Source organism: Oryctolagus cuniculus, chromosome X (genome assembly GCF_051225735.1).
Source record: "Oryctolagus cuniculus isolate XC-2025 breed Fujian yellow rabbit chromosome X, ASM5122573v1, whole genome shotgun sequence".
NCBI classification, from domain to species: Eukaryota; Metazoa; Chordata; class Mammalia; order Lagomorpha; family Leporidae; genus Oryctolagus; species Oryctolagus cuniculus.
Window position 1 is genome coordinate 50,913,079 of NC_142888.1, and position 22,099 is coordinate 50,935,177.

Below are 22,099 nucleotides of genomic sequence, written 5' to 3' on the forward strand. Positions count from 1 at the left end.
TAAAATTATTTATAAAATTAAAATTTAAAAATCGGCCTCTTCTAGAAGTATCAGAAAATTATCTCAGTCTGAAGCCAGAAATCCTATAGCTATTCTCAGTCAGGGTTCCACTGGCGAATACAAAACCCAGGAGGAATTTTCTATCCCAAAGTCTAACACAAGCCATAAGCTTGGGTTAGAAAGCAAAGTCTAACGCAAGCCATAAGGAAAGCTTGGGTTAGAAAGGAACAGTCTATCTGCTAATGTGCCTGGAAATGCAGCAAAAGATGTCACTTTCCTGGCTACTAGCTTCAGCCTGGCCCAGCCCTGGCCTTTGCATCCATTTAGGGAGTGAACCAGCAGATGGAAGATGTCTCTCTTTCTCTGTAAGTCTGCCTTTTTTTTTTTTTTTTTTTTTTGACAGGCAGAGTGGACAGTGAGAGAGAGAGAGAGAGAGAAAGGTCTTCCTTTTGCCGTTGAGTCACCCTCCAGTGGCCGCCGCAGCCGACGCGCTGCGTCCGGTGCACCGCGCTGATCTGAAGCCAGGAGCCAGGTGCTTCTCCTGGTCTCCCATGGGGTGCAGGGCCCAAGCACTTGGGCCATCCTCCACTGCGCTCCCTGGCCACAGCAGAGAGCTGGCCTGGAAGAGGGGCAACCGGGACTAGAACCCGGTGTGCCGGCGCCGCAAGGCGGAGGATTAGCCTATTGAGCCACGGTGCCAGCCTAAATCTGCCTTTTAAATAAAATAAATATTTTAAAAATTATTTAGTTTTTAAAAATGAGGCTGGCATTATAGTACAGCAGGTTAAACCACCTCCTGCAAATTCTGGCATTCCATATGGGTACCAGTTGAGTCCTGGCTGCTGTACTTACAGTGCAGCTCCCAGCTAATGTGCCTGGAAAAGCAGAGGAAGATGGCCCAGGTACTTGGGTCCCTGCCACCCACATGGGAGACCCAGATGGAGCTCTAGGCTCCTGGCTTTGACCTGGTCCAGCCCTGGCTATTGTAACCTTTTGGCGAGTGAACCAGCAGATGGCAGCTCTCTCTTTCTCTCCATGTGTCTTTCCCTCTTTCTCTAACTCTGCCTTTCAAATAAATAAACTTTTTTTGTTGTTAAAGAAAGGAATACTCATCCTTATGATGATAACATTATGAGCAGACCAAGGGACCTTTGGTGTTTTCACTCTGGCAGTGATTTCCAAAGAATGAGGAAAATGCACATGCCTTGAGCTGTGTGAACAGCCCCCACTAACAGTGGAGTTGGCTGGGATATCAGGGAGGAGCATCTGTCCTGGGTGAGAGTCCTTGGTTAACTCTTCCTACAGGCACATCCCTCAATGATGTGCTGTTTGTGTTCCTTACTCAGATGCGCCAGGGCCGAGGTAGGCTGGGCAAGGAAGACTCTGATGTAGATATTGAAGGGTATGAGGAGGAGGAGGATAGGAAACCTAAGGCTCCAGTGCCAGTGAGTATTCTTACAGAAGGTTTATGGTTACATTTTACCCTTATATGGTAGGAGCCCCAACAGTACAGGGCAGGCCAAATCCCAGGGTGATAATAGAGGGTCTCCGTGCTGAACTCCAATCTGACTTTAATCCTTAGAACCAGCTAAATGAGTCTTTCCACCAAAATGACTTAACTTCTTGTGAGGCAGCAAAGGGGGAGAGGGTGCTGGTGGTGGCTTCTGGTCATTCACTTGGTCATTTGATGGGACTTTCGCTCCCTGATCTCATTCAGGAAGGTGAAGACAGAGATGGTGACCTTGCAGATGAAGAGGAAAGAACTGTGCAACATTCTCAAGCCAGTGTCCTATATGAGGATTTGCTTATGTCTGAAGGAGAAGATGATGAGGAAGATGCTGGGAGTGATGAAGAAGGAGATAATCCTTTCTCTGGTAATTCTTGGTTCTTTGCTTCTGTTCCTGTATAGCTCACAGTAGCACTCTCAGACCTGCAGAGGAAGCTCTTGGCCATATATGCTGTTAGCAGAAGCTATTTCTTATATTGAAGTCCTATTAATAGACCTGAGTACTGAACACCCAGTCAGAGGATGATCTTATCCATCAGCCTAAGAGAAAGTGAAGAAATACAACATAGGAGATACAGAAGACACAGTGGAAAAGGCCATGCTCAAGTAGCAGCTTTGATCTGGGTACTTGCCAGAGATGAGAACAAATATTAGGTGTAGCAACAGAGAAGGAAAATTAAGGAAAAGGATCCTGTTTGGGAATGCTTTGTGAGTTAATGCAATGGTAGGGAAACTTATATGAGGAGATGCTAGAGGGGGAAAAAGGCAGATAGATTAGATTGAGATGAAGGAAGGAAGTTGTTCTTTAGATTCAGTTTCTAAACTAAAGACCTTGCCACTGTTGACTCTAGGCATTTCCAGAACAGGTCTTTGAAATGAGATACCTGTGTAGATGGGTGTGACTTGTTTTGGAAGATCAAAGATGTTCATTCTGTTAAGCTTATCTCTTGATGAACCAAAATCTGTGTCTTTTTACAGCTATCCAGCTGAGTGAGAGTGGAAGTGACTCTGATGTGGGATCTGGTGGTGTAAGACCCAAACAGCCCCGTGTGCTTCAGGAAAACACAAGGATGGGCATGGAAAATGAAGAAAGCATGATGTCCTATGAGGGAGACGGTGGGGAGGCTTCCCATGGTTTGGAGGATAGCAACATCAGGTAATCGGCAGCAACATACTACAGAGCTGTGGCATCAGTGCCCAGCTGTGATGTCAGAGGGCCCAGCCTCAGATTACTTTCATCCATCAAACATTTCCTGAGCACCTACTAGGGCCAGGCACGGTGCTAGGCCTTGGGGATACACAGAGGAGCAAGACATATAGTGCCCTTGTGGAGTTCACAGTCTAGTGGAAGAGACTAACACAAACAAATGATAACAAATACAATGTGATAAATGTTATAGCATAAGTAAGTACAGAGTGCCAAGCTACCTCTGAGGAAGGAGTGTCTCACTCTGCTTGGAATAAACAGGGAAAGGTTCGCAAATAAAGGGAACATTTGAACTGGGCTTGGAAGATGAATAGGAGTCCATCAGATAGATACTGTGGCAATGGGTGGGGAGATTTTTTGGGATACAATAATAAGTTCAAAGGCAGACAAATATAAAGTATATTCTAAAGGAAAGGGAGATTGGAGGTGGGGGTGGGGTTGAGGTGCCAGAAGTAGCAAAGAATTACATGGTAGAGGACCTTAAATGGCATGCTGTGACATTTGGATCTTTTCTGTAAGTAGTAGGAATCATCACTTTAAGGAAAAGGAAGTAACATCAAATTTGCCTGTTGAATAACCCTTAAGGCAATATGGGATACATGATGAGAATATCAACAGGAATCTGTCATGAAGGGGGAATAAAGGGACATATTTATCCAAGGGCTGTTTAAAAGGTAGATGAATTGAATTTAGGAGGTAAGGATTTCAGATAAATAATGAATAGGAATGTCACTGAAATAGAAAAGAAGAAGAACAGGTATTAGACGTGATAAGAAAGGAAGAAAAGCTTAATTTACTTTGGGACATGTTGGACTTAATGTATGTATAAAACATCTAGCCAGAGAGCAGTGTTTTATTTATTTCTATTTATTTATTTATTTATTTAATACTGATTCAGCACATATTTGTCATAAGTACAAAAGCAACTAAGACATGGTCCCTTCCTTCAAGTAGTTAAGACTAGTATAAAATCTAAAATGGGAACAGGCAATCATAGTAGAACATGAAAAGGGCTGTGACAGGCAGCCATAAGATTTCTGGTATTTATATAGGGGTGGAGGACGGGAGCTGATCAGAGAAGAAAACTCAGCAAAATAGGAATACTAGTTAGCTAGATGAAGAAGGAAGCAAAGGGCATTCCAGAGACCAACATGTGTGAAGACCCACAGGCGTGGAACACTTTGAGAGAACTCAAGTCTTCGCTGAGCCTGCTGGAGCTCTTTCCTGTAAGATCCATGATCTGTGCCATAGAAATGGTTTAAAGAGTTTAAAGAGGTAGGTAAAAATCAAACAAATCATGAAGAGTCCCAGAGTTCTGGGCAGGCATTGAATGAGATTGCTCTTTGCCGTCACCCCCCCCCCCCACAAATGGGCAAAAGACCTGAACTAGTATTTCACCAAGAAAATGCAAATGGCCAATCAAAATATGAAATATAACTTGACTAATAAAAGAAACACAGTAAAACAAGTACAATTTAGTATCTGTCAGATTGGTGAAGATTAGGGTATGAAGAAAAAGACATTCTGAAGCTTCTGATGGTAATATAAATTGATAGGATGGAGTGGGTAGGAGAGAGGTATAGCAATTTATTATTATAAATCAAAAAGTTTTTAAATGTTCATCCCCTTTAGACCAACAATTTTATATTTAGGAAATTATCTATGGGTGTAATAAAACACCTTCATTAAGATGTTTGTATAAGGATATTCATCACAGTATTATTTTCTAAGAGTAGAAAAACTGGAGGCAGCTTAAATGTCCTAGTGGAAAACTGTTAACTCATATTAGTCATATAGCAGAATACCATGCAGCTATTAAATTGCTATAGATGTATGTTTATTGACATGAAAAGATATTCATTATTAGTGAGAAAAGCAGATTCCTGAAGAGTATAATAGAGAATCCCAATTTGGTAAACAAAATATGCTTAAACAACTGAAGTACATAGATAAAAATTTGAAAAGTCGTATACCAAAAAATTATCTCTGGATGGTGGAGTTATTGGTGATTTTTTTTCCTTTTTTGTTTTTTGGTTTTTTGTTTTGTTTTTGGTGTACTAATTTTTTTTAACCAGTGAACATACATTACTTGTGATTTTTAAAGTAATAAGAATAAACAAACAAACAAAAAAATAAAGAGCACTCTGGCACAAGTGTGAAGAATTAATTGGAGGAGAGCAAGACTGGAGGCATGAAGAATTATTTTCAACAGTGCAGGCCAGAGATAAAGCACTAAGCTATGACAGGCACTGAGTAGGGGTGGAGAGGAGGGAATAGAGACGAGATAAATTTGGAGGAAGAATCTTCAGAACTAGTGAATAATTGATTCTGTAGGTGAGTGAAACTAAGTGGAGGTGAAACTGTTGGAGTGTTTGTGGTTAACGTTAGCTAGAAGTGTGTGTTGTTCGGGTGCAGGGAAGTTTCTTCCATTCAAGTTCTTGTGTATGTGATGTTGGCAAGTTGATGTTTAGAACAGGATCATTTTTTCTCTTGAGGATATGTAGAACAGAAACAGCCACTTTAGTGTCCAGAGGAGGTGAGATGGGCTGATCCCTCAATGACACTGAGAATGGGAATGGTCAGCTAGAGGATGGTGCCCGAGCTTGAGAGATGACATGTTTCTCTTCTCAGTTATGGGAGCTATGAGGAGCCTGATCCCAAGTCGAACACCCAAGACACAAGCTTCAGCAGCATCGGTGGGTATGAGGTATCAGAGGAGGAAGACGATGAGGAGGAGGAAGAGCAGCGCTCTGGGCCGAGTGTACTAAGCCAGGTCCACCTGTCAGAGGACGAGGAGGACAGTGAGGATTTCCACTCCATTGCTGGGGACAGTGACTTGGACTCTGATGAATGAGGTTTCCTTTGGGCCTCCTTGGTCAGCCTTCCTTGTTCTCCAGTCTAGATGGTTCACCAATCCCTAATTTGTTTCTATTTGTGTGCTGTCTGATCATGAAATCAATCACCAGATTAACACCTTAGCCTTTAAAAAATAGTAAGTAAATGAGAATAAGTCACCTCTCCTGATCTTTCTGGGACAATGTTGCCCTCTGCTTTAAAACAAGCGAACTCCCTTCCCCCTGCCACTACGAGAGAGAGAGAGAGAGAGAGAGAGTAAGCTCATTCTTCTCCAGTGTCCTCTTTTAACTTCATGTGTTGCTCTTGGTCTAATTTTTCCTCCAGGAACAAGGAGAACTTACGAATGAACTAATAACTTTATGTCCTCTTGATGTATTAGGAATTTTCCAAGCATGATATCATCTCAGTTTTCTAATTTGCAGGCTGAATAGGTGAGAGCTCCCCTGCTGGGACAGAGAATTGAATTCTGGTAGACTCTGTGCCACACTTAATAACAGACCTGCTGGACAAACTACCCGTTATTTTATTATTTATTTGATTATGCAATGCCTTGTTCCTAAAAGGATTTGAGGCGAATGACTATAAATCTTTCAAACAATCTATATGTCAGAATCAATATATTTTCATGTAAATGTGTTCTGTCACTTCCTCCCACCCCAGGGGAAATAATAGGAAAATGGTAAGTTCCCTAGGGCAAAGACTGTGTCTTCTGTTTCTTTTCATGCTTAGGATATGGTTTTGTGCATAGTAGAAACTCAGCAAATGTTCCTAAAGTATCAGTTCTTTAACAGATACATTACTGAGCATGTGCTCCATGGTAAACACTCTATCAAATCCTTGGGATGCAAAGGTAAATAAGACACATTTATTTGACCCAAAGAGCTTACCCGCAAGTGGGGGGAAGAGGGAGTGGAACTCAAAATGTGTCAATGAATTACTGCAGTACTGTGAGACAAGTGCAATTAAGAAGCTAGCTAAAAAGTACAGGGGTAAATAGAGAAGTGATTATGTCTTGAAAAAAATTAGGAAGTCTTATTGAGGGCATTTTCAAGTTGATTGTTGAAGAATCAGGGTTTTGCCAGATGGAAAAGTCCAGGCAGAATGTAACACAAAATGAAAAGGCCAAAATCTACAAATGGCAGAGTGTGTTCCTAGTTTGTTTGTTTGTTTGTTTGTACCTGCCTTGTTTCAGGAAGCATTTAAGGTGATTTATGTTCCAGTGATTTCTATACTGGAATGGCTAAAGATGAGACTAAGAGATGGGCAGGACATATATAATCAAGAGCTTTGCATTTGATGCTAATTAATATGAATTTTATATTATGGAAAATGAACTCAAGAGGAGTGATATAATCAGATTTGTGTTTTAGGAATTTTCTGTATATTGAATGAATGAACAAAAAATTGAAGAATCATATGTAACAGACTTACGTGATTTCATTTTTGTAAAAGAAAAAATCATGTGTGTATATTTATGTGTGTTTATATATACATGTATATGCAAAGGAAAATGTCTGAAAGGATACACATTAATTTGTTCACAGTGATAACCTCTGGGGAATGAGATTGGAGGGAAGGGGATTTATGTGCTTGTCTGTATACCAGGTGGGTTATTATGCTTTTATTTCTGTACTTGAATTTTTTTATAAGTATGTATTTTTATAATAAAACTTTTAAAAAAATTCCAGCACTAGTGTGGAGAATGGTTTGGAGGAGAGCATATCTAGTTCAAGTAAGAGGGAATGGAGCTTAGACTAGATTTGTAGCAGTGGGCTGGAGAGAAGAGGGATGAATTTGAGAGATCTTTAGGGGGTAGTATCAATTGGACTTGATGACCAGTGGGTGTTTGGGGGTGGAGAAGGAAGAATGGGAAGTGGCTTTCAGAATTTTGGTTTGCGAAATGGGATGAGCACATGATATTCCTTCATTTATTTCAGCAATTATCAAACTATCTATTTTTATCACGCAGTTTGCCAGATGTTGATGTAGAAGTAAGATCCCATTTCTGGTTACAAGGAACTTAAGATCTAGAACAAGGGATAGATATGTAAATAAATAAGCTTAATAAAAAACGATAATTGCAAAATAGTCATTTACAAAGTTCCATGGTGAGAAAAAAGAGCTCCACTCTGCTTATGGAGTAAGGACAGGAATGCTTCATAGAGGATACAAAAGATCATGGAGAGGAAGGAGAAATTTACCAGACACTCATAGACGGTGAGGGATGGGAAGGCATTCTACACAGAGGAAACAGAGTGATTAGGAGCATAAAACAACATGTTCATGGTACTGCAAGTAGTTCTGAGTGGCTGTAATAGAGGGAACATGCAGAGCATAGTGATGATAAGCTCAGAATGAAATGCTCATTTTAGAGCCATCACTCTGGCAGCAGTTTGGCAGTGGATAGAGTGGAGAGAAGTGATGCCAAATGAGAGATGGTAGAGACCTGAACAATGAGATATTGACAGTAGGGATGGGTTGAGAGTATCTTGGTGACTGACTAAATGATACAAGGAGAGTAGAACATAGGTTTCTTATGTAGATGACTATGTAAATAGTGATTCTGTAGAGTCACAAGAGCATGGAGGATGAAATCTTGGTAAAGACCAGTATTTAGGGGCAGTCAGAAATAGAAAACGTGAAGTGAGTGAGTTCCTACCAAGGAGGAGATTTTTAGAAAGGGGAGGGGAATATAGCACAGAGAAGTAAACTCAGGCCTGAGAGAGAATCTTTGGATTTGGCAACGAGCAGGTCCCTGGTGACCTGAGCTAGCCAAAGCAGTTTTAGCAGGGTTGTGAGATTGGAATTCAGCCAGTGGCAGGGTGAGGAACAGATGGGAGGTAAGGAAGTGATGATAAGAGATCCTAGATACCAGAAGCCAAGCTGTAAAGAATTAAAGGAGAGTCTTAAGATGGGAGATAAGTATGCTTACGTAAGCCCAGGGAGAGAAAGCAAATAGAGAAGGAGAGGTTGGAAAAAGCAAGAAAGGATAACTGTTGGAAGGACCTGTGGAAACAGGAGAGGATGTTAGCTAACAAAGGTGTGGAAATGTGCCTTATGAGGAAAGATCTCTTTCTGAGATGGAGAAAAGAATGGATGCAGTTAGGTTAGTTGGTAGTAGATAAGGGAGATAAGTCAGAGGAGTTCATAGCTTCAATTTTCTCTGTGAAGCAGGTGATAGCGTTCTTACGACAAAGTGAAGTTTGAAGAAAGTGTTGAACTACAGAGGAGGATAAGGAAAAGTTAGAAACAAACTCAATGTCCATCTGCAGCAGGGGAGTTAAATTATGGTATGTCTATTCAGTGAAAAGCACACAGCTGTTAAAAGAATGAGGAAAATCTCTATGTGCTGGTGTTGAAAGATATGCTTAAAAATAAGTCCTAGAATGGTAGGAAGGGCTTGATTTCATTTGGGGAACAAATTGGTATATAAATCCATGTTTTCATACAGAGTCTATAAGAAGACTGGGCAAGATAGCTCAGACTGTCAGTAAGGTAGAATGTCAGGGGAGGCTCATTCTTTTCACTCTAAATTTTTCTGTTTAAGTTGGAGCTTTTTGTTGTTGTTGTTGTTATTTTCTCATGGTCACAGAGCAAAGTGGGAGCTGGAGCTGACTAGAGATCCATAAAAGGCCTGCTGAGTGTTTCATGCACAAGTGAGGCCAAAGATCGTTATTTTTTAATGGTACTATTTATTGTGTGGTTTTTCTCCAAAGGTACTTGAGCAGCACAGCTGTCAGGGAATGGAAGCAGAAAAGGTAAAGCCATCTGAGGTGAAGATTTGATTATAAGATTGGTGGATTTCATTGCATTTCAGTAACCTTTTCTTGACTATATATCAAGCACTGAGCTGGGTGCTGTGGTCCAGTGTCGGGCAAGTCCATGCAAGAGTGTGATAAATAAAATGATCAAATACATAGAGTGTGCTTGGAAGGTACAGAGGAGGATGTAACCCCAACTTTGGAGCTAAGACCTTCCCACGAATGACTAGTGTGAGTTAGTCAAAGAAGGCATTGAAAGAGTGTGTGACTGTGAATACTCAGGGATAATGAGAGCATGGTACACACAGAAGGGGCTGGCAAGAACTGAAACTGGAATTAGCTGGGGTCCAGACCTGAAGAACTCTGTGTGCTTTGCTAAAGAATTTGGACTTGATCCTGGAGACAGTAAGGATCTATTGAAAGACTTTGATCACTTTAGCCAGCAATTGTAGAACAGGGCTGGAGATTGTGGTGGCAGTCTTGTAGGCAAGGCATGAGTCAGTTGTAAGACAACAGTGGGCAGAGATCTGATGCAATTTTTAGGAGGGAGGTTATATAAGACTTGGTGACTGATTAGATGTGGGGAATAGTAAATAGTCGTTGACTCTGCTGGATGCCCGGTATTCTAGATGCTCTGAATACAGCAGTGAATGAAACATAGCCCTCAAAGAGCTTAGAATTTAGTGTAGGGGGTAGACAGTGAACAAGAGTAAGAAATACTGTGAAAGCAAAAATGACAGGAGACCCTGTGGAGTGCGGGTACTAACTTAATACGAAAAACCTTCCTGAGTAGCTGTCTTTGTTTGGCATATGAATATGCACATATGACTTTGATAAAATTAAGACTTTCTCTTGTTTGAGAAGGTAAGCAACGAAAGGATCATAAAGTATGTCTTGAAAAACTGGCCAGAGAAGTATGTGGAATGAGAGTGTTCTGTTGTGAGGGAAGCCAAAGGAGGAGAGTTTACAAGGGCATAAGAGTCAGCAGTGTCCAGTATTTGCAGAAAGGTCAATCAGATAAGGAGTGAAATTTGGCATTTGGTGAGCCTGGTGAAAGCAGTTTCTTTGGAATGGTGGATACAGAATCAGATGGCAAGTGGGTTGGAGAACTAAATGTGAGGAAGTACAGATGGTTTCTAGGAGCATGATTTGATTGAATATTGGCTATCATTTCATTGTGCCAGCCTCTCCACAGAGAGCTCTACTTTCTTGACCGCATTTAATCCTGATCTGTGAGAATAAGTTTCATAATTTTCACTTTCCCAATAAGGAAACTTGCTCAGGGTCCTACAGGTAGAGAGATTAGCCTTGGACCAAATTAGGGCCAGAAAGATGAGTACTAGAGATAGTAGGGGCATGGTAGGAAGGGAACAAACCATGCCACAGGGCATTATAGGCCCTGTTGAGAAGTTCTGTCTGTATCCTAAAATTAAGGGGAAACTCTTCAGTGAGAATGAGGTAGAGCCTGGGAAGGTGATTTCAGATTCGTGTTTGCAAATCTGTGTGGAACTGGCTAGTTTGTTGGTTTGTTTTTATTTATTTATTTCTATTGAAGTTCCTTTTGCAAGTCCATGTTCTTAGGAATTCCACTACAGTTTTGCTAAATATAATAATCTAACTTTATGCCTTGCCTTAATTTGAAAATAAACTGCTGTGGTTGTTTAAAAAAAGCAAAAACAAAAAAACATTGATACCTAGGCCCCAATTCAACCTTCTTGAGTATCTAGGGAAGAATGATAGTCTGCATATTTTACAGATGGCAAAAGTGATTCTTTTTTTTTTTTTTTTTTTTTTTTTGAGATTTACTTATTTGAAAGGCAGAGTTAGAGAGAGAGAGAGTGCTTCTGTCTGCTGGTTCACTTCCCAAATGGCCACAACAGCCAGGGTTGGGCCAGACCAAAGACAGGAACCAGGAGCTTCTTCCTGGTCTCCCACATGGGTGCAGGGCCCCAGGCACTTGGGCCATCCTCTCCTGACTTCCCAGACTATTAGCAGGGAGCTGGATTAGAAGTAGAGCAACCAGGACAGTAACTGGAGCCTATATGAGATGCCATCTCAGGTGGCAACTTAACCAATTATGCCACAAGTGATTATTATATGAGGTGTTTGAGAAATTGTGATGTAGCAACATTCCCAAATTAGTTATCCTCTATGTTGGCTATTAAACTAAGTGTGCATCAAAATAAGGTAGCCATCTCTTAGTATAAAGTTCAATTATTGGACTTAGAATGTACATTTATAGTATGCATACCTCTTACATCTATATCTGATACAGTTAGTCCCTAGATAATAATAGCAATACTATTAGTAATAATCCTTTGGTAAACTTAAGTACTTTAGAAGAAATATAGAGTCAGATTTTAAATTACCAGGTATATTGAAAATTTATCCTTTACTTTTTTGGTTTTAAAATAATAAATTGCTCTTAATAATTTTATTTCATCTATTTCTAAACATCATGCATAAGCTATAATGATTAAAATACTCATAAATGTTAAATTTTGCAAGTTGATTTAAATGGATGTAAGACTTTCAAAATTATTTCTTTTAAATTTTACCTACATAGGTTTGGATTTACCACATTTTGGGGACTCGGAATCCAGTGTTTTCAGTCAGCTCCATTTTATGGCTTTTCACTGTGTTTATTCATTCATCCTGATCTACAATAAAATTTCAGTGTGTGCTTTTATCTTGTGTTTGTGACTCTATCACTTATACACTAGAAATAAGATCTTCCATCATCCAAAGAGTTAACTCAGTTATTCTGTAGATAAGAAGTGGTCAAATACCTGAGTGAACAAGATTACATTATGTTTTAATAGGTGGAGGGCATGTCCTATTAGTGACCACAAAATTACTGTCTCTTCCTGTCATTCCTTCTTCCAGTGAAATCAAGAATATTTTAAGGGAAGGAAAAGGCTAAATTGGAAAATTGGAAGCAAATAAATGTTCAAAACTGAGAAATAATTAAATACTTAAGGAAAAATAATTTAGAAATGAGAAATGAAAGCTGCTAGGAGGATGGAGATCCTTTGCTTCATTTCTTCCAGCTGGAAAGTATGTCAGTAATGAGTGCATCAGAAGCCATTTATTTTAGACAATTCACTTCTTGAATTCCTTAATCCTAAATTTGCACCTTCTGCCTATCTTTTACAATATACTACAACATACTACAAGCTAGTCTTTGTTTCTTTTTTAAGGCATTTTAAAAAATTAGTTTTTAACAGATTCAGTATAGTTCATAGACACAGTTCTAAAAATATAATGATTTTTTCCCTTCCCTCCCTCCCCCCTTTCCTCTAATTTTGAGAAGAAAAAAATGGAACATTTCAAAATTTGTGGGTCATCCTTGGGCTGGGGCTGTGCTGATTTTCTCTCTGTCCATCCAATTTTAATATATGTTCTTCCAAATGGATCCCTGTTTGTTTCTTTACCCAACACACCTGGGGGCTTAAGATAAGCTTTTTGGGTAAACAAACAATGGTTCTAGATTCTCAAGGTGGGAAGGTAGGGACTTTGTTCTCAGATGTGGGGGGATGGGGAGGATTTTCTTTTTAAAGCCTTTAAGTGATAGGGAGTGCCCCCACACACACTTCTTCAGTTCCTGATTTGGACAATTTTATGAGGTTTCTCCAACACTGCAAAATTTCAACTATGAGAAAAGCTATGAACTCTCCCTCCAGAAAAAAAAAAAAACGCATATGTATGTAACGTTTTGTATATAATAACAGGTTATGTCTTCAACTCCTGGTTAAGAAACTAAAAAAAGAGGTATAAACTAAGATTTAAAGTGATTCTCCAAAGGTGTTTTACATCTCAAACAATAGAGCATGATTTAAATACTTCTTTATCTTAAAAAAATCATAAGCAAGTTGCAGACTTGATTGCCAGTGTACAACATAAAAATTAGGACAACACATTTTTCATTCTCTTGGGGCAGATATACAAGTCTTTCCACTCCTCCAACCTTCTAAATGTCAGCTGCAACTCCAGATTCTAGTAGAATCTTTCTGGGCTAGAAGTAGAAAACATTTCAGCAAAAACCCACATTTCAGATCCAAGTGCCTTAGAACCAATGTTACTAGTATGATGGTTTGAAATAACATGCGTTCATTTAATACTCAAGTGGCTTTTACTGTGATCTTGAGCAGTTAACTAAGGTTCCATTTCCTCAGCTATGTGGAAGTAATGGTAAGAATCAAAGGAGAGTATGCATATGAAGTACTTAAGCACAGTGCCTGGCACATAATGAACACTCTGTAATGGGTGCCAGATGTAATCAGAGACAGACCCCTTAAAATTCCCGTCTGGGGTGCCATATGATATCAGAGTATTGGGGTGCCAATTATATTACTGGGTGCTTATTAACAGAATATTAATAAGCCTGTGAGTTCTTGCCTTATATTCAGAGAAGGATTCTGAATACTGGCACAAATGAATGAGGGAACATGATAAGTTTTGGTTTTTGGTTTTTGGTTTTTGGTTTTTGGTTTTTTTTTGTGGACAGGCAGAGTGGACAGTGAGAAAGGTCTTCCTTTGCAGTTGGTTCACCCTCCAATGGCCGCCACAGCCGGCGCAAGGTGCTTCTCCTGGTCTCCCATGTGGTGCAGGGCCCAAGCACTTGGGCCATCCTCCACTGCACTCCCGGGCCACAGCAGAGAGCTGGCCTGGAAGAGGGGCAACCGGGACAGAATCCGGCGCCCCAACTGGGACTAGAACCCCGGGGTGCCAGTGCCGCAGGCGGAGGATTAGCCTAGTGAGCCGCAGGGCCGGCAGCATGATAAGTTTTTAAGCTTTTTATTCAGAGAGAAATGCATAGCAGAGTGAGGGCCCTATCTAAAGAGAGCCAGCCATATGGAGGAGCATGCAGGCCAGGAAGCAATGGCAAAAGAGGCAAAAGGCCAGAAAAGGGCCAAAAAGGGCTAGGCCCATCGTGTCCCAGGCCTTTAATACACTTCCAAAAGGGAGTGGTTAATTAGCCTGATTGGCCAGTGGGCACACAGGTGTGGTCAGGTAGGGACCTGAGGTCACACGCGGGTGTGGTGAAGGTGTGGTCTTCCAGCTCACAAACCTAATCAATTTTATCCTGTATGCCTGCCTACAACACCTAGCACATAGTAAACACTCTGTAAATGTTGGCTGCTGTTATTATTATCTATTCTGAATAAACAGAAGTTCATACACTTAGACAAACTTACTGAAATCTTAATGTTACTTTCCAAACACCATTTCCTCCTTGTATTTCAGACTAAGTAGAAATCTTCAAAAGAGACAGGGTTGGTCAGAATTATTCAAGAGACTTTTCAAAAATTCCTGTTCCCTCATTAGTCTTCCTCATCTTCAGATTTGCTTCCCCCATCACCCAGAGCTGTTACCCCTTGGCTGGAAATCAGTGCCATCAGTTGCTGATGAAAATGTATAGTTAGGGGAAAAGCCACAGAACCACTTAACTGACTTCATCTCCCAATTCAGGCAGGAGTTTATATTAAAGGAAAGTCAGGTGAGTTGAAAAACTCCCTTCTATAATACTGTCAAATGAAAGTGAAATACAAATATGTGAGGGCTCTAAACAACAACTAGCACTATAAAATAGCCAGACCATTGCAGATTGTAAAAAGCAAATGATTTTCTTTAGGATTAAATAATTTTTTTTGACAGGCAGAGTGGACAGTGAGAGAGAGAGAGAGAAAGGTCTTCCTTTGCCGTTGGTTCAGTCTCCAGTGGCCACCGCGGCCGGCGCTCTGTGGCCAGCGCATCGTGCTGATCCGAAGGCAGGAGCCAGGTGCTTCTCCCGGTCTGCCATGGGGTGCAGGGCCCAAGTACTTGGGCCATCCTCCACTGCACTCCCTGGCCACAGCAGAGAGCTGGCCTGGAAGAGGGGCAACCGGGACAGAATCCGGCGCCCCGACCGGGACTAGAACCTGGTGTGCCGGTGCCGCAAAGCGGAGGATTAGCCTACTGAGCCGCGGTGCTGGCCAGGATTAAATAATTTTAATTTTAAAATTATGTTAGTGGGGCCAGCGCTGTGATGCAGTGGGTTAGAGCCCTGGCCCACAGCACCGGCATCCCATACAGGCACTGGTTCAATCCCAGCTGCTCCACTTCCAATCCAGTTTCCTGCTAATGTGCCTGGGAAAGCAGCAGAAAATGGCCGAAGTGTTTGGGCCCCTACACCCACATGGGAGACCTGGAGGAAACTCCTGGCTCCTGGCTTGGGATCAGCTCAGCTCGGGCCCTTGTGGCTCTTTGGGTAGTGAACCAGTGGTTGGAAGACCTCTCTCTCTCTACCTTACTCTGACTCTTTGAAATAAATAAAACTTTAAAAAATTGTTAGCTTTTCTTCCAAGTTGCTTAATACATTGCCAAAATTCAAGTTTAGGATAAAAATGTTGTTTTAAATGGTTTGCTTCTCTCTCTCTCTCTCTCTTTTTTTTTTTTTTTTTTTGACAGAGAGACAGAGAGAAAGGTCTTCCTTCCGTTGGTTCACCCCCAAAATGGCCGCTACAGCTGGCACGCAGCGCTGATCTGAAGCCAGGAGCCATTTGCTTTCTCCTGGTCTCCCATGGGGTGCAGGGCCCAAGCACCTGGGTCATCCTCCACTGCACTCCCAGGCCACAGCAGAGAGCTGGACTGGAAGAGGAGCAACCAGGACAGGACCGGTGCCCCACCTGGGACTAGAACCCGGGGTGCCGGCACCACAGGCGGAGGATTAGCCAAGTGAGCTGCAGCGCCGGCCTGCTTCTCATTTCATTTTCTTATTTTTTAAACTTCAGAATCAGATTGTAAGTTCATAGATTTAACTCTCAGATCACCAAGTAATTCTGAGCAACAAAGATCAGAATTTACTGTAAAATGTAATACAAACATTTTTAAAAGGTAAGATGAAGAAATTTCTCACAAACCAGATGTTGTTCTCTTTAACTCAATCACAAAATGATTTATATGTATATATATATTATTTTTAAAGATATATTTACTTATTTGAAAGAGTTGAAGGGACAGAGATCTTCCGTCCACTGGTTCACTCCCCAAATGGTCAAAATGACCAGGGCTGAGCCAGACCTAAACCAGGAGCCAGGAGCCACCTCCGAGTCTCCCACGTGGGTGGCACAGGCTCAAACACTTAGGCCATCTTCTGCTGCTTTTCTCAGGAACATTAGCAGGGAGCTGATCAGAAGTGGAGCAGCCAAGACATGAGTGACACTCATACGGGATGCCGACACTGCAGGCAGTGGCTTAGCCTGCTATGTCACAATGCCGACCCTGTGTGATGATTTTTAAACCAGTATTTAGAAGCAAATCATTACATAGTGAATTCACACATCAGTTAACACACATTTCACATCCCAGTGTAATCAATTAACTTCTGGTTTCCAGGGCTCCTCATTTTCAACATACAAATTCTGGATTTTTCCATGTAAACCTCTAATAATTAAAGTTTCAAGTAGTTGGACTGTGTTGTCAATTGCAGCTGTGTTAAGAGAGCCTGGAGCTCTTCCCAAGTATGAAGTCTTAACCATAGCTAGTGCCCAACCCTTGGAATATAGTCTGTCAATGTATGGGTGAAAAAGGCTATTGCTGCCCTGTCCAACCCCCCCTCCCAGTAATTCTTTACAAAATAGCCGTGAATTTCCAATAACTCCCTTGTTTTCGCCAAGGCATGTTATCCTTTTTTTTGCCAGGGACGTCTTTGCTTGCCCAGTTTGTAAATATGCTGCTTTAGAGCCTAGAGAAGGGGTTCAGAGACGTTCATTCTTGTGCATGATTTTTACACAATAATTACACTACATGACATTGTTCTCAGGATAATATTAATGCCTAAGGACACGGCTCTGAAGTCAAATTCCTGTGCTCAAACTCTGCTCCTTTAGGCAAGCCTCCCAAACCTTCATGTTTTCCTCTATGACTATAGGATCAAAGGATCATTGTCAAGATTACATGGAGCAATATATTGTGAAGTACTTAGAATAATGTGTAGCACACAGTAAGTGCTCTGTTTTACTATTCTATTTTTAGCAGATACTAATGACATACAATTAATAATGATGAATTTAGGAGACGGGAGGTGGACCTTCCCTTGTTCTTATTCCACAGCTCATCAGTTCCTAAATCACAAGCTATTGGTGTTGCAGTTCAAGGAGGATAGCAGGACCTGCTGGTAAAATAGTGAACACAGAACTGTTGAGAGTAGGTTCAAGCCGGCGCCGCGGCTCACTAGGCTAATCCTCCGCCTCGCAGTGCCGGCACACCGGGTTCTAGTCCCGGTCGGGACGCCGGATTCTGTCCTGGTTGCCCCTCTTCCAGGCCAGCTCTCTGCTGTGGTCCGGGAGTGCAGTGGGCCCTGCACCCCATGGGAGACCAGGAGAAGCACCTGGCTCCTGCCATCGGATCAGCGAGGTGCGCCGGCCGCAGTGCGCCGGCCACAGCAGCCATTGGAGGGTGAACCAATGGCAAAGGAAGACCTTTCTCTCTGTCTCTCTCTCTCACTGTCCACTCTGCCTGTCAAAAAAATAAATTAAAAAAAAAAGAGTAGGTTCACTCACGGGATATCAGTTGACCACCCACTTAACTGACCACTGGTAGTATTCATTCTTGCCTGTAGTCTGAAGTGTTACTAATCAGAAGCAATATCCGAACCTTAAATTGTTATATAAACATTCACCAATTTATTAATAATCTGCAGTGAGAAATTTAATAGGCAAGTCCTCATATTTGTTCACCAGCACATCCTGTCCTAGTTGACAAACTACATGTGAGAAGACAAAATTAGAATGTTGCTCTTGTGAACGAATCAGAACCAGGATGCTGATTTGGATTTTTTTTTTTTTACCTTTTTACTATGGAAAATTCCAAACATACTTAAAGGTGGGAAGAAGAATGTAATAGATCCTCATGAATTTCATCTAGCTTTAACAGTTATCAACATTTTGCCAGTTTTCTTGCATCTATTCTCCCATACCCCTGTTTTGAATAAGTGAAGTGTTGTGGTTTTTTAAAGATTGATTTATTGGATCCAGTGTTGTGCAACAATGGGTAAAGCCACCTGCGATGCCAACAGCCCACATGGACACCAGTTTGTGTCCTGGCTGTTCCACTTCTGATCCAACACCCTGCTAATGCACCTGGGAAAGCAATAGGAGATGGCCCATGTGCTTGGGTCCCTGCACACATGTGGAAGACCCAGATGAAGCTTCTGGCTCCTGGCGTTGATGTGGCCCAAACCTGGTTGTTGTGACCATTTGGGGAATGCACCAGCAGATGGAAGATTGTGTGTGTGTGTGTGTGTGTGTATGTATGTCTCCCTGTCACTCTGCCTTATAAATAAATAAATAAATAGATGATAGATAGATAGATAGATAGATAGATAGATAGATAAAATAAGAAAGGTAATGAGAGAGAGGGAGAGACAGAGAAAGATCTTCCATCTGCTGGTTCACATCCCAAATGACTGCAACAGCCAGCTCTGGGTTGAAGCCAGGAGCCAGGAAATCCATTTGGGTCTCCCAGAAGGGTAGCAGGGGCCCAAGCACTTGAGCCATCTTCTGCTGCCTTCTCGGGTGCATTAACAAGGAGCTGGATCAGAAGAAGAGTAACTAGGAGTTAAACTGATGCTCTTATATGCGATGCAGCCCCTAGATGCTGTTGTATTTTAAAACAGATCCCAGACATTTTATCAGTAAATTCTTCAGTATGTATCTCTTACAGATAAAACTTTGAAAAAACTTCCTTATCTTTATGACACTTAACAAAAGCACTATGCAATCTATGTTCAGATTTCTCTGTTGTCTCAAAAAAGTCTATATATTTGACTTGTTAAAATCAAGATCCAAACACTGGTTTTGCTTTATCTATCTTTAATTTTTCTAGTATTTAACAATTTCACCCTTCATTTTCTTTCTTTTCATGGCATTGATTTATTGAGGAAACTAATAACTCTGAATTTCTCACAGTATAACAGATTGCATCTCTTTATTTTTCTGTCCCCCGTATAGCCTGTCATGGGCCTTAGACCAAGAGGCTTGATTAAGTTCAGGCTTTAAAATGTTCTTTGTTGCCCGCACTGCGGCTCAATAGGCTAATCCTCCGCCTGCGGCGCCGGCACACCGAGTTCTAGTCCCGGTTGGGGTGCCAGATTCTGTCCTGGTTGCCCCTCTTCCAGTCCAGCTCTCTGCTGTGGCCCGGGAGTGCAGTGGAGGATGGCCCAAGTGCTTGGGCCCTGCACCCCATGGGAGACCAGGAGAAGCACCTGGCTCCTGCCTTCGGATCAGCCACGGCAGCCATTGGAGGGTGAACCAACGGCAAAAGGAAGAACCTTCTCTCTCTCACTGTCCACTCTGCCTGTCAAAATAAAAAATTAAAAAAAAAAAAGATTTAAAAAAAATGTTCTTTGTTTAGGCCCTGTGCCATGGCGCAGTAGGTTAATCCTCCACCTGTGGCGCTGGCATCCCATATGGGCTCTGGTTCTAGTCCCAGCTGCTCCTCTTCTAATCCAGCTCTCTGCTGTGGCCTGGGAAAGTAGTAGAAGATGGCCCAAGTCCTTGGGCCCCTGCACCCGCATGGGAGACCCAGAAGAAGCATGTGGCTCCTGGCTTCAGATCATCAAAACTCTGGCTGTTGCAACCACCTGGGGAGTGAACCAGCGGATGGAAGACCTTTCTCTCTGTCTTTCCCTCTCACTGTAACTCTGTCTCTCAAATAAATAAAATCTTTTTAAAAATAAATAAAATGTTCTTTGTTCATTTGAGTGAGAGAGAGCACTCCCATCCAAGGCCCAAGCCAGGAACTCAGTTCAGGTCTCCTGCTTGGGTGGCAGGAACCCAACCACTTGAACCATCACAAGCCGCCTCCCAGTATACACATTAGAAAGAAGCTGAAGTCAGGAGCCATGGCAGGTATCAAGCTCACAGGATACAAAACTGTATGTATGGGCCAGCATTGTGATAGAGTAGGTTAAGCTGCCTCCTGTGACGCTGGTATGCATGCTAGTTCAAGTCCTGGCTACTCCACTTCCAATCCAACTTCTTGCTAATGCACCTGGGAAAGCAGCAGAAGATGGCCCAAGTACTTGGGCCCCTGCCACCCATATGGGAAACCCAGATGGTGTTTCAGGCCCTTGGCTTTGGCATGTCCCAGCCCCAGCCATTGCCACCATTTGGGGAGTGAATTAGTGGATGAAAGATTCATATTCATTCTCTCTCTCTCTCTCTCTCTCTCTCTCTCTCTCTCCCCTCTCTGTAACTCTGCCTTGCAAATAAATAAATTCTTATGAAGAAATGTATGTAATTGCAACTTGGTATCCTGGAATGGATCCTGGAACTGAGAAAGAACATTAGTGGCATGCAGGTGTCACCCACTGGCCCAAATGCCCACTCTGTATCATTGGCTGGTTTTAATTATACAAAGCATTAAAATCAGCCTGTGGTAACCTCACATGTCCATGTTTTCCGTGGGGATAGATTTCATACCAGAACATCTCCCCTCAGACAGTGCCAGTGAATAATTAGTAATTCGGCCCCTTCTATGAACTCTTATGTGATGACTTGCAGACTCTCTTTATTCTGTTAATACGTCATGGCATCAGTACGGTTGCTGAAGACTTCTGATCTACTGACACAGTGCATCCTTGTGCTTATCCCAAATCAACTGAATTGAACTTGAAGTGCTAAATATCCCATAGGTCTAATCTTCTGCATGGATATTCCAGACCCTGCAGCTCCCCACGTGACTCGGCAGCTCTGGGATTGGATTCTGTGTTGCTGAAGCTCACATCTAGAGTTTTGGGCAGGACAATCTAGGGTTCCCTCATGAATACACATGATTGCCCTGCTCTTCCCAGCTTATACTTCCAGAATTTTCTCCATGTTTCCAAGAACAACAAAAAATATACAACTCTCCAGGAGGCTGTTACATGAAAAAGGTGGACCTGCCTTCCCTGAAGAAGTGGGACAACTGCATCTGCTCCTGTGTCAACTGCCCCAGCCCAGCAATGCCGCTCACCTACAGCCAGTGCTTCTGCAGGAGCAGCCTATGTGCTGGAGTCCCTCTTGGGGCCAGCACTGGTCACCCAGGAACTACAAGCCTCTCCAAACCAAACTCAGAGCTTATGTGTGTTCCTATAGATGCTGGAGTTGGCAGATACGTGGGTTCATAACAAGTTCCTTTTCAGCAATTATTTTAATTGAAAATAGATTCCTGAGGAGAATTTATGGTGGCTGTGAATGAGTAGCTTTGTTTTTATGGCAGACTTTTAGGCGATGTGATTTTCATTTGATGACAAATTTGTATTAATGAAGCACATAATTTTTAAAAGTATCTTGCAGACTTACTCCCACACATGACTTATTATAGATCCCTGATATTTTTCCTTTGTAGTTTTTGTGATTATGAAATTGTGTCTATAAAATGATATCAAGAATATATTTGACACAAAGTATAATAAAGGTGTTGTGGTGCGCAGAGTTAAACTACCGCCTGTGATGCCAGCATCCCATATCGGAGTTCCTGGTTCACTTCTCAAATGTCTAGAATAGCCAGGGCTAGACCAGGCTGAAGCCAGGAGCCAGGAACTCCCATCCTGGTCTCCCACATAGGTGGCAGGGGCCCAAGCACTTTGGCCATCTTCTGCTGCCTTCCCAGGTGCATTAACAGGGAACCAGTTGGTAAGCAAAGCAGCTGGAGCTTGGAGTTGAACCCAGCTCTCCGGAGATAAGGGATGCTGGCATCAGAAGCAGAGGCTTAACCTGCTATACCGTAATGCTGGCCCCAAAA

General features: G+C 42.1%; 1 protein-coding gene and 1 non-coding gene across 23 annotated transcripts in view; one reads left to right on the plus strand and one right to left on the minus strand.

The window, feature by feature from the left end:
- TAF1 (TATA-box binding protein associated factor 1) overlaps positions 1 to 22,099 on the plus strand; it is a 115,244-nt gene that overhangs the window by 80,242 nt on the left and 12,903 nt on the right. For 8 of the 22 annotated variants that reach the window (XM_051827188.2, XM_051827190.2, XM_051827191.2 and 5 more), the window contains 2 exons: positions 1,718 to 1,874; positions 2,486 to 2,663. In XM_051827188.2, coding sequence (XP_051683148.1) covers positions 1,718 to 1,874; positions 2,486 to 2,663 — 335 coding nt within the window. Of the gene's footprint in view, positions 1 to 1,346; positions 1,446 to 1,717; positions 1,875 to 2,485; positions 2,664 to 3,766; positions 4,872 to 5,345; positions 7,618 to 11,897; positions 12,021 to 22,099 lie in introns of those variants that run through there. The other 14 variants (XM_070067113.2, XM_070067115.2, XM_008272775.5 and 11 more) reach the window with 6 other exon arrangements.
- LOC127485019 (U6 spliceosomal RNA) lies at positions 12,645 to 12,748 on the minus strand. Its single transcript, XR_007912226.1, has one exon. It is a non-coding gene; the product is annotated as a U6 spliceosomal RNA (small nuclear RNA).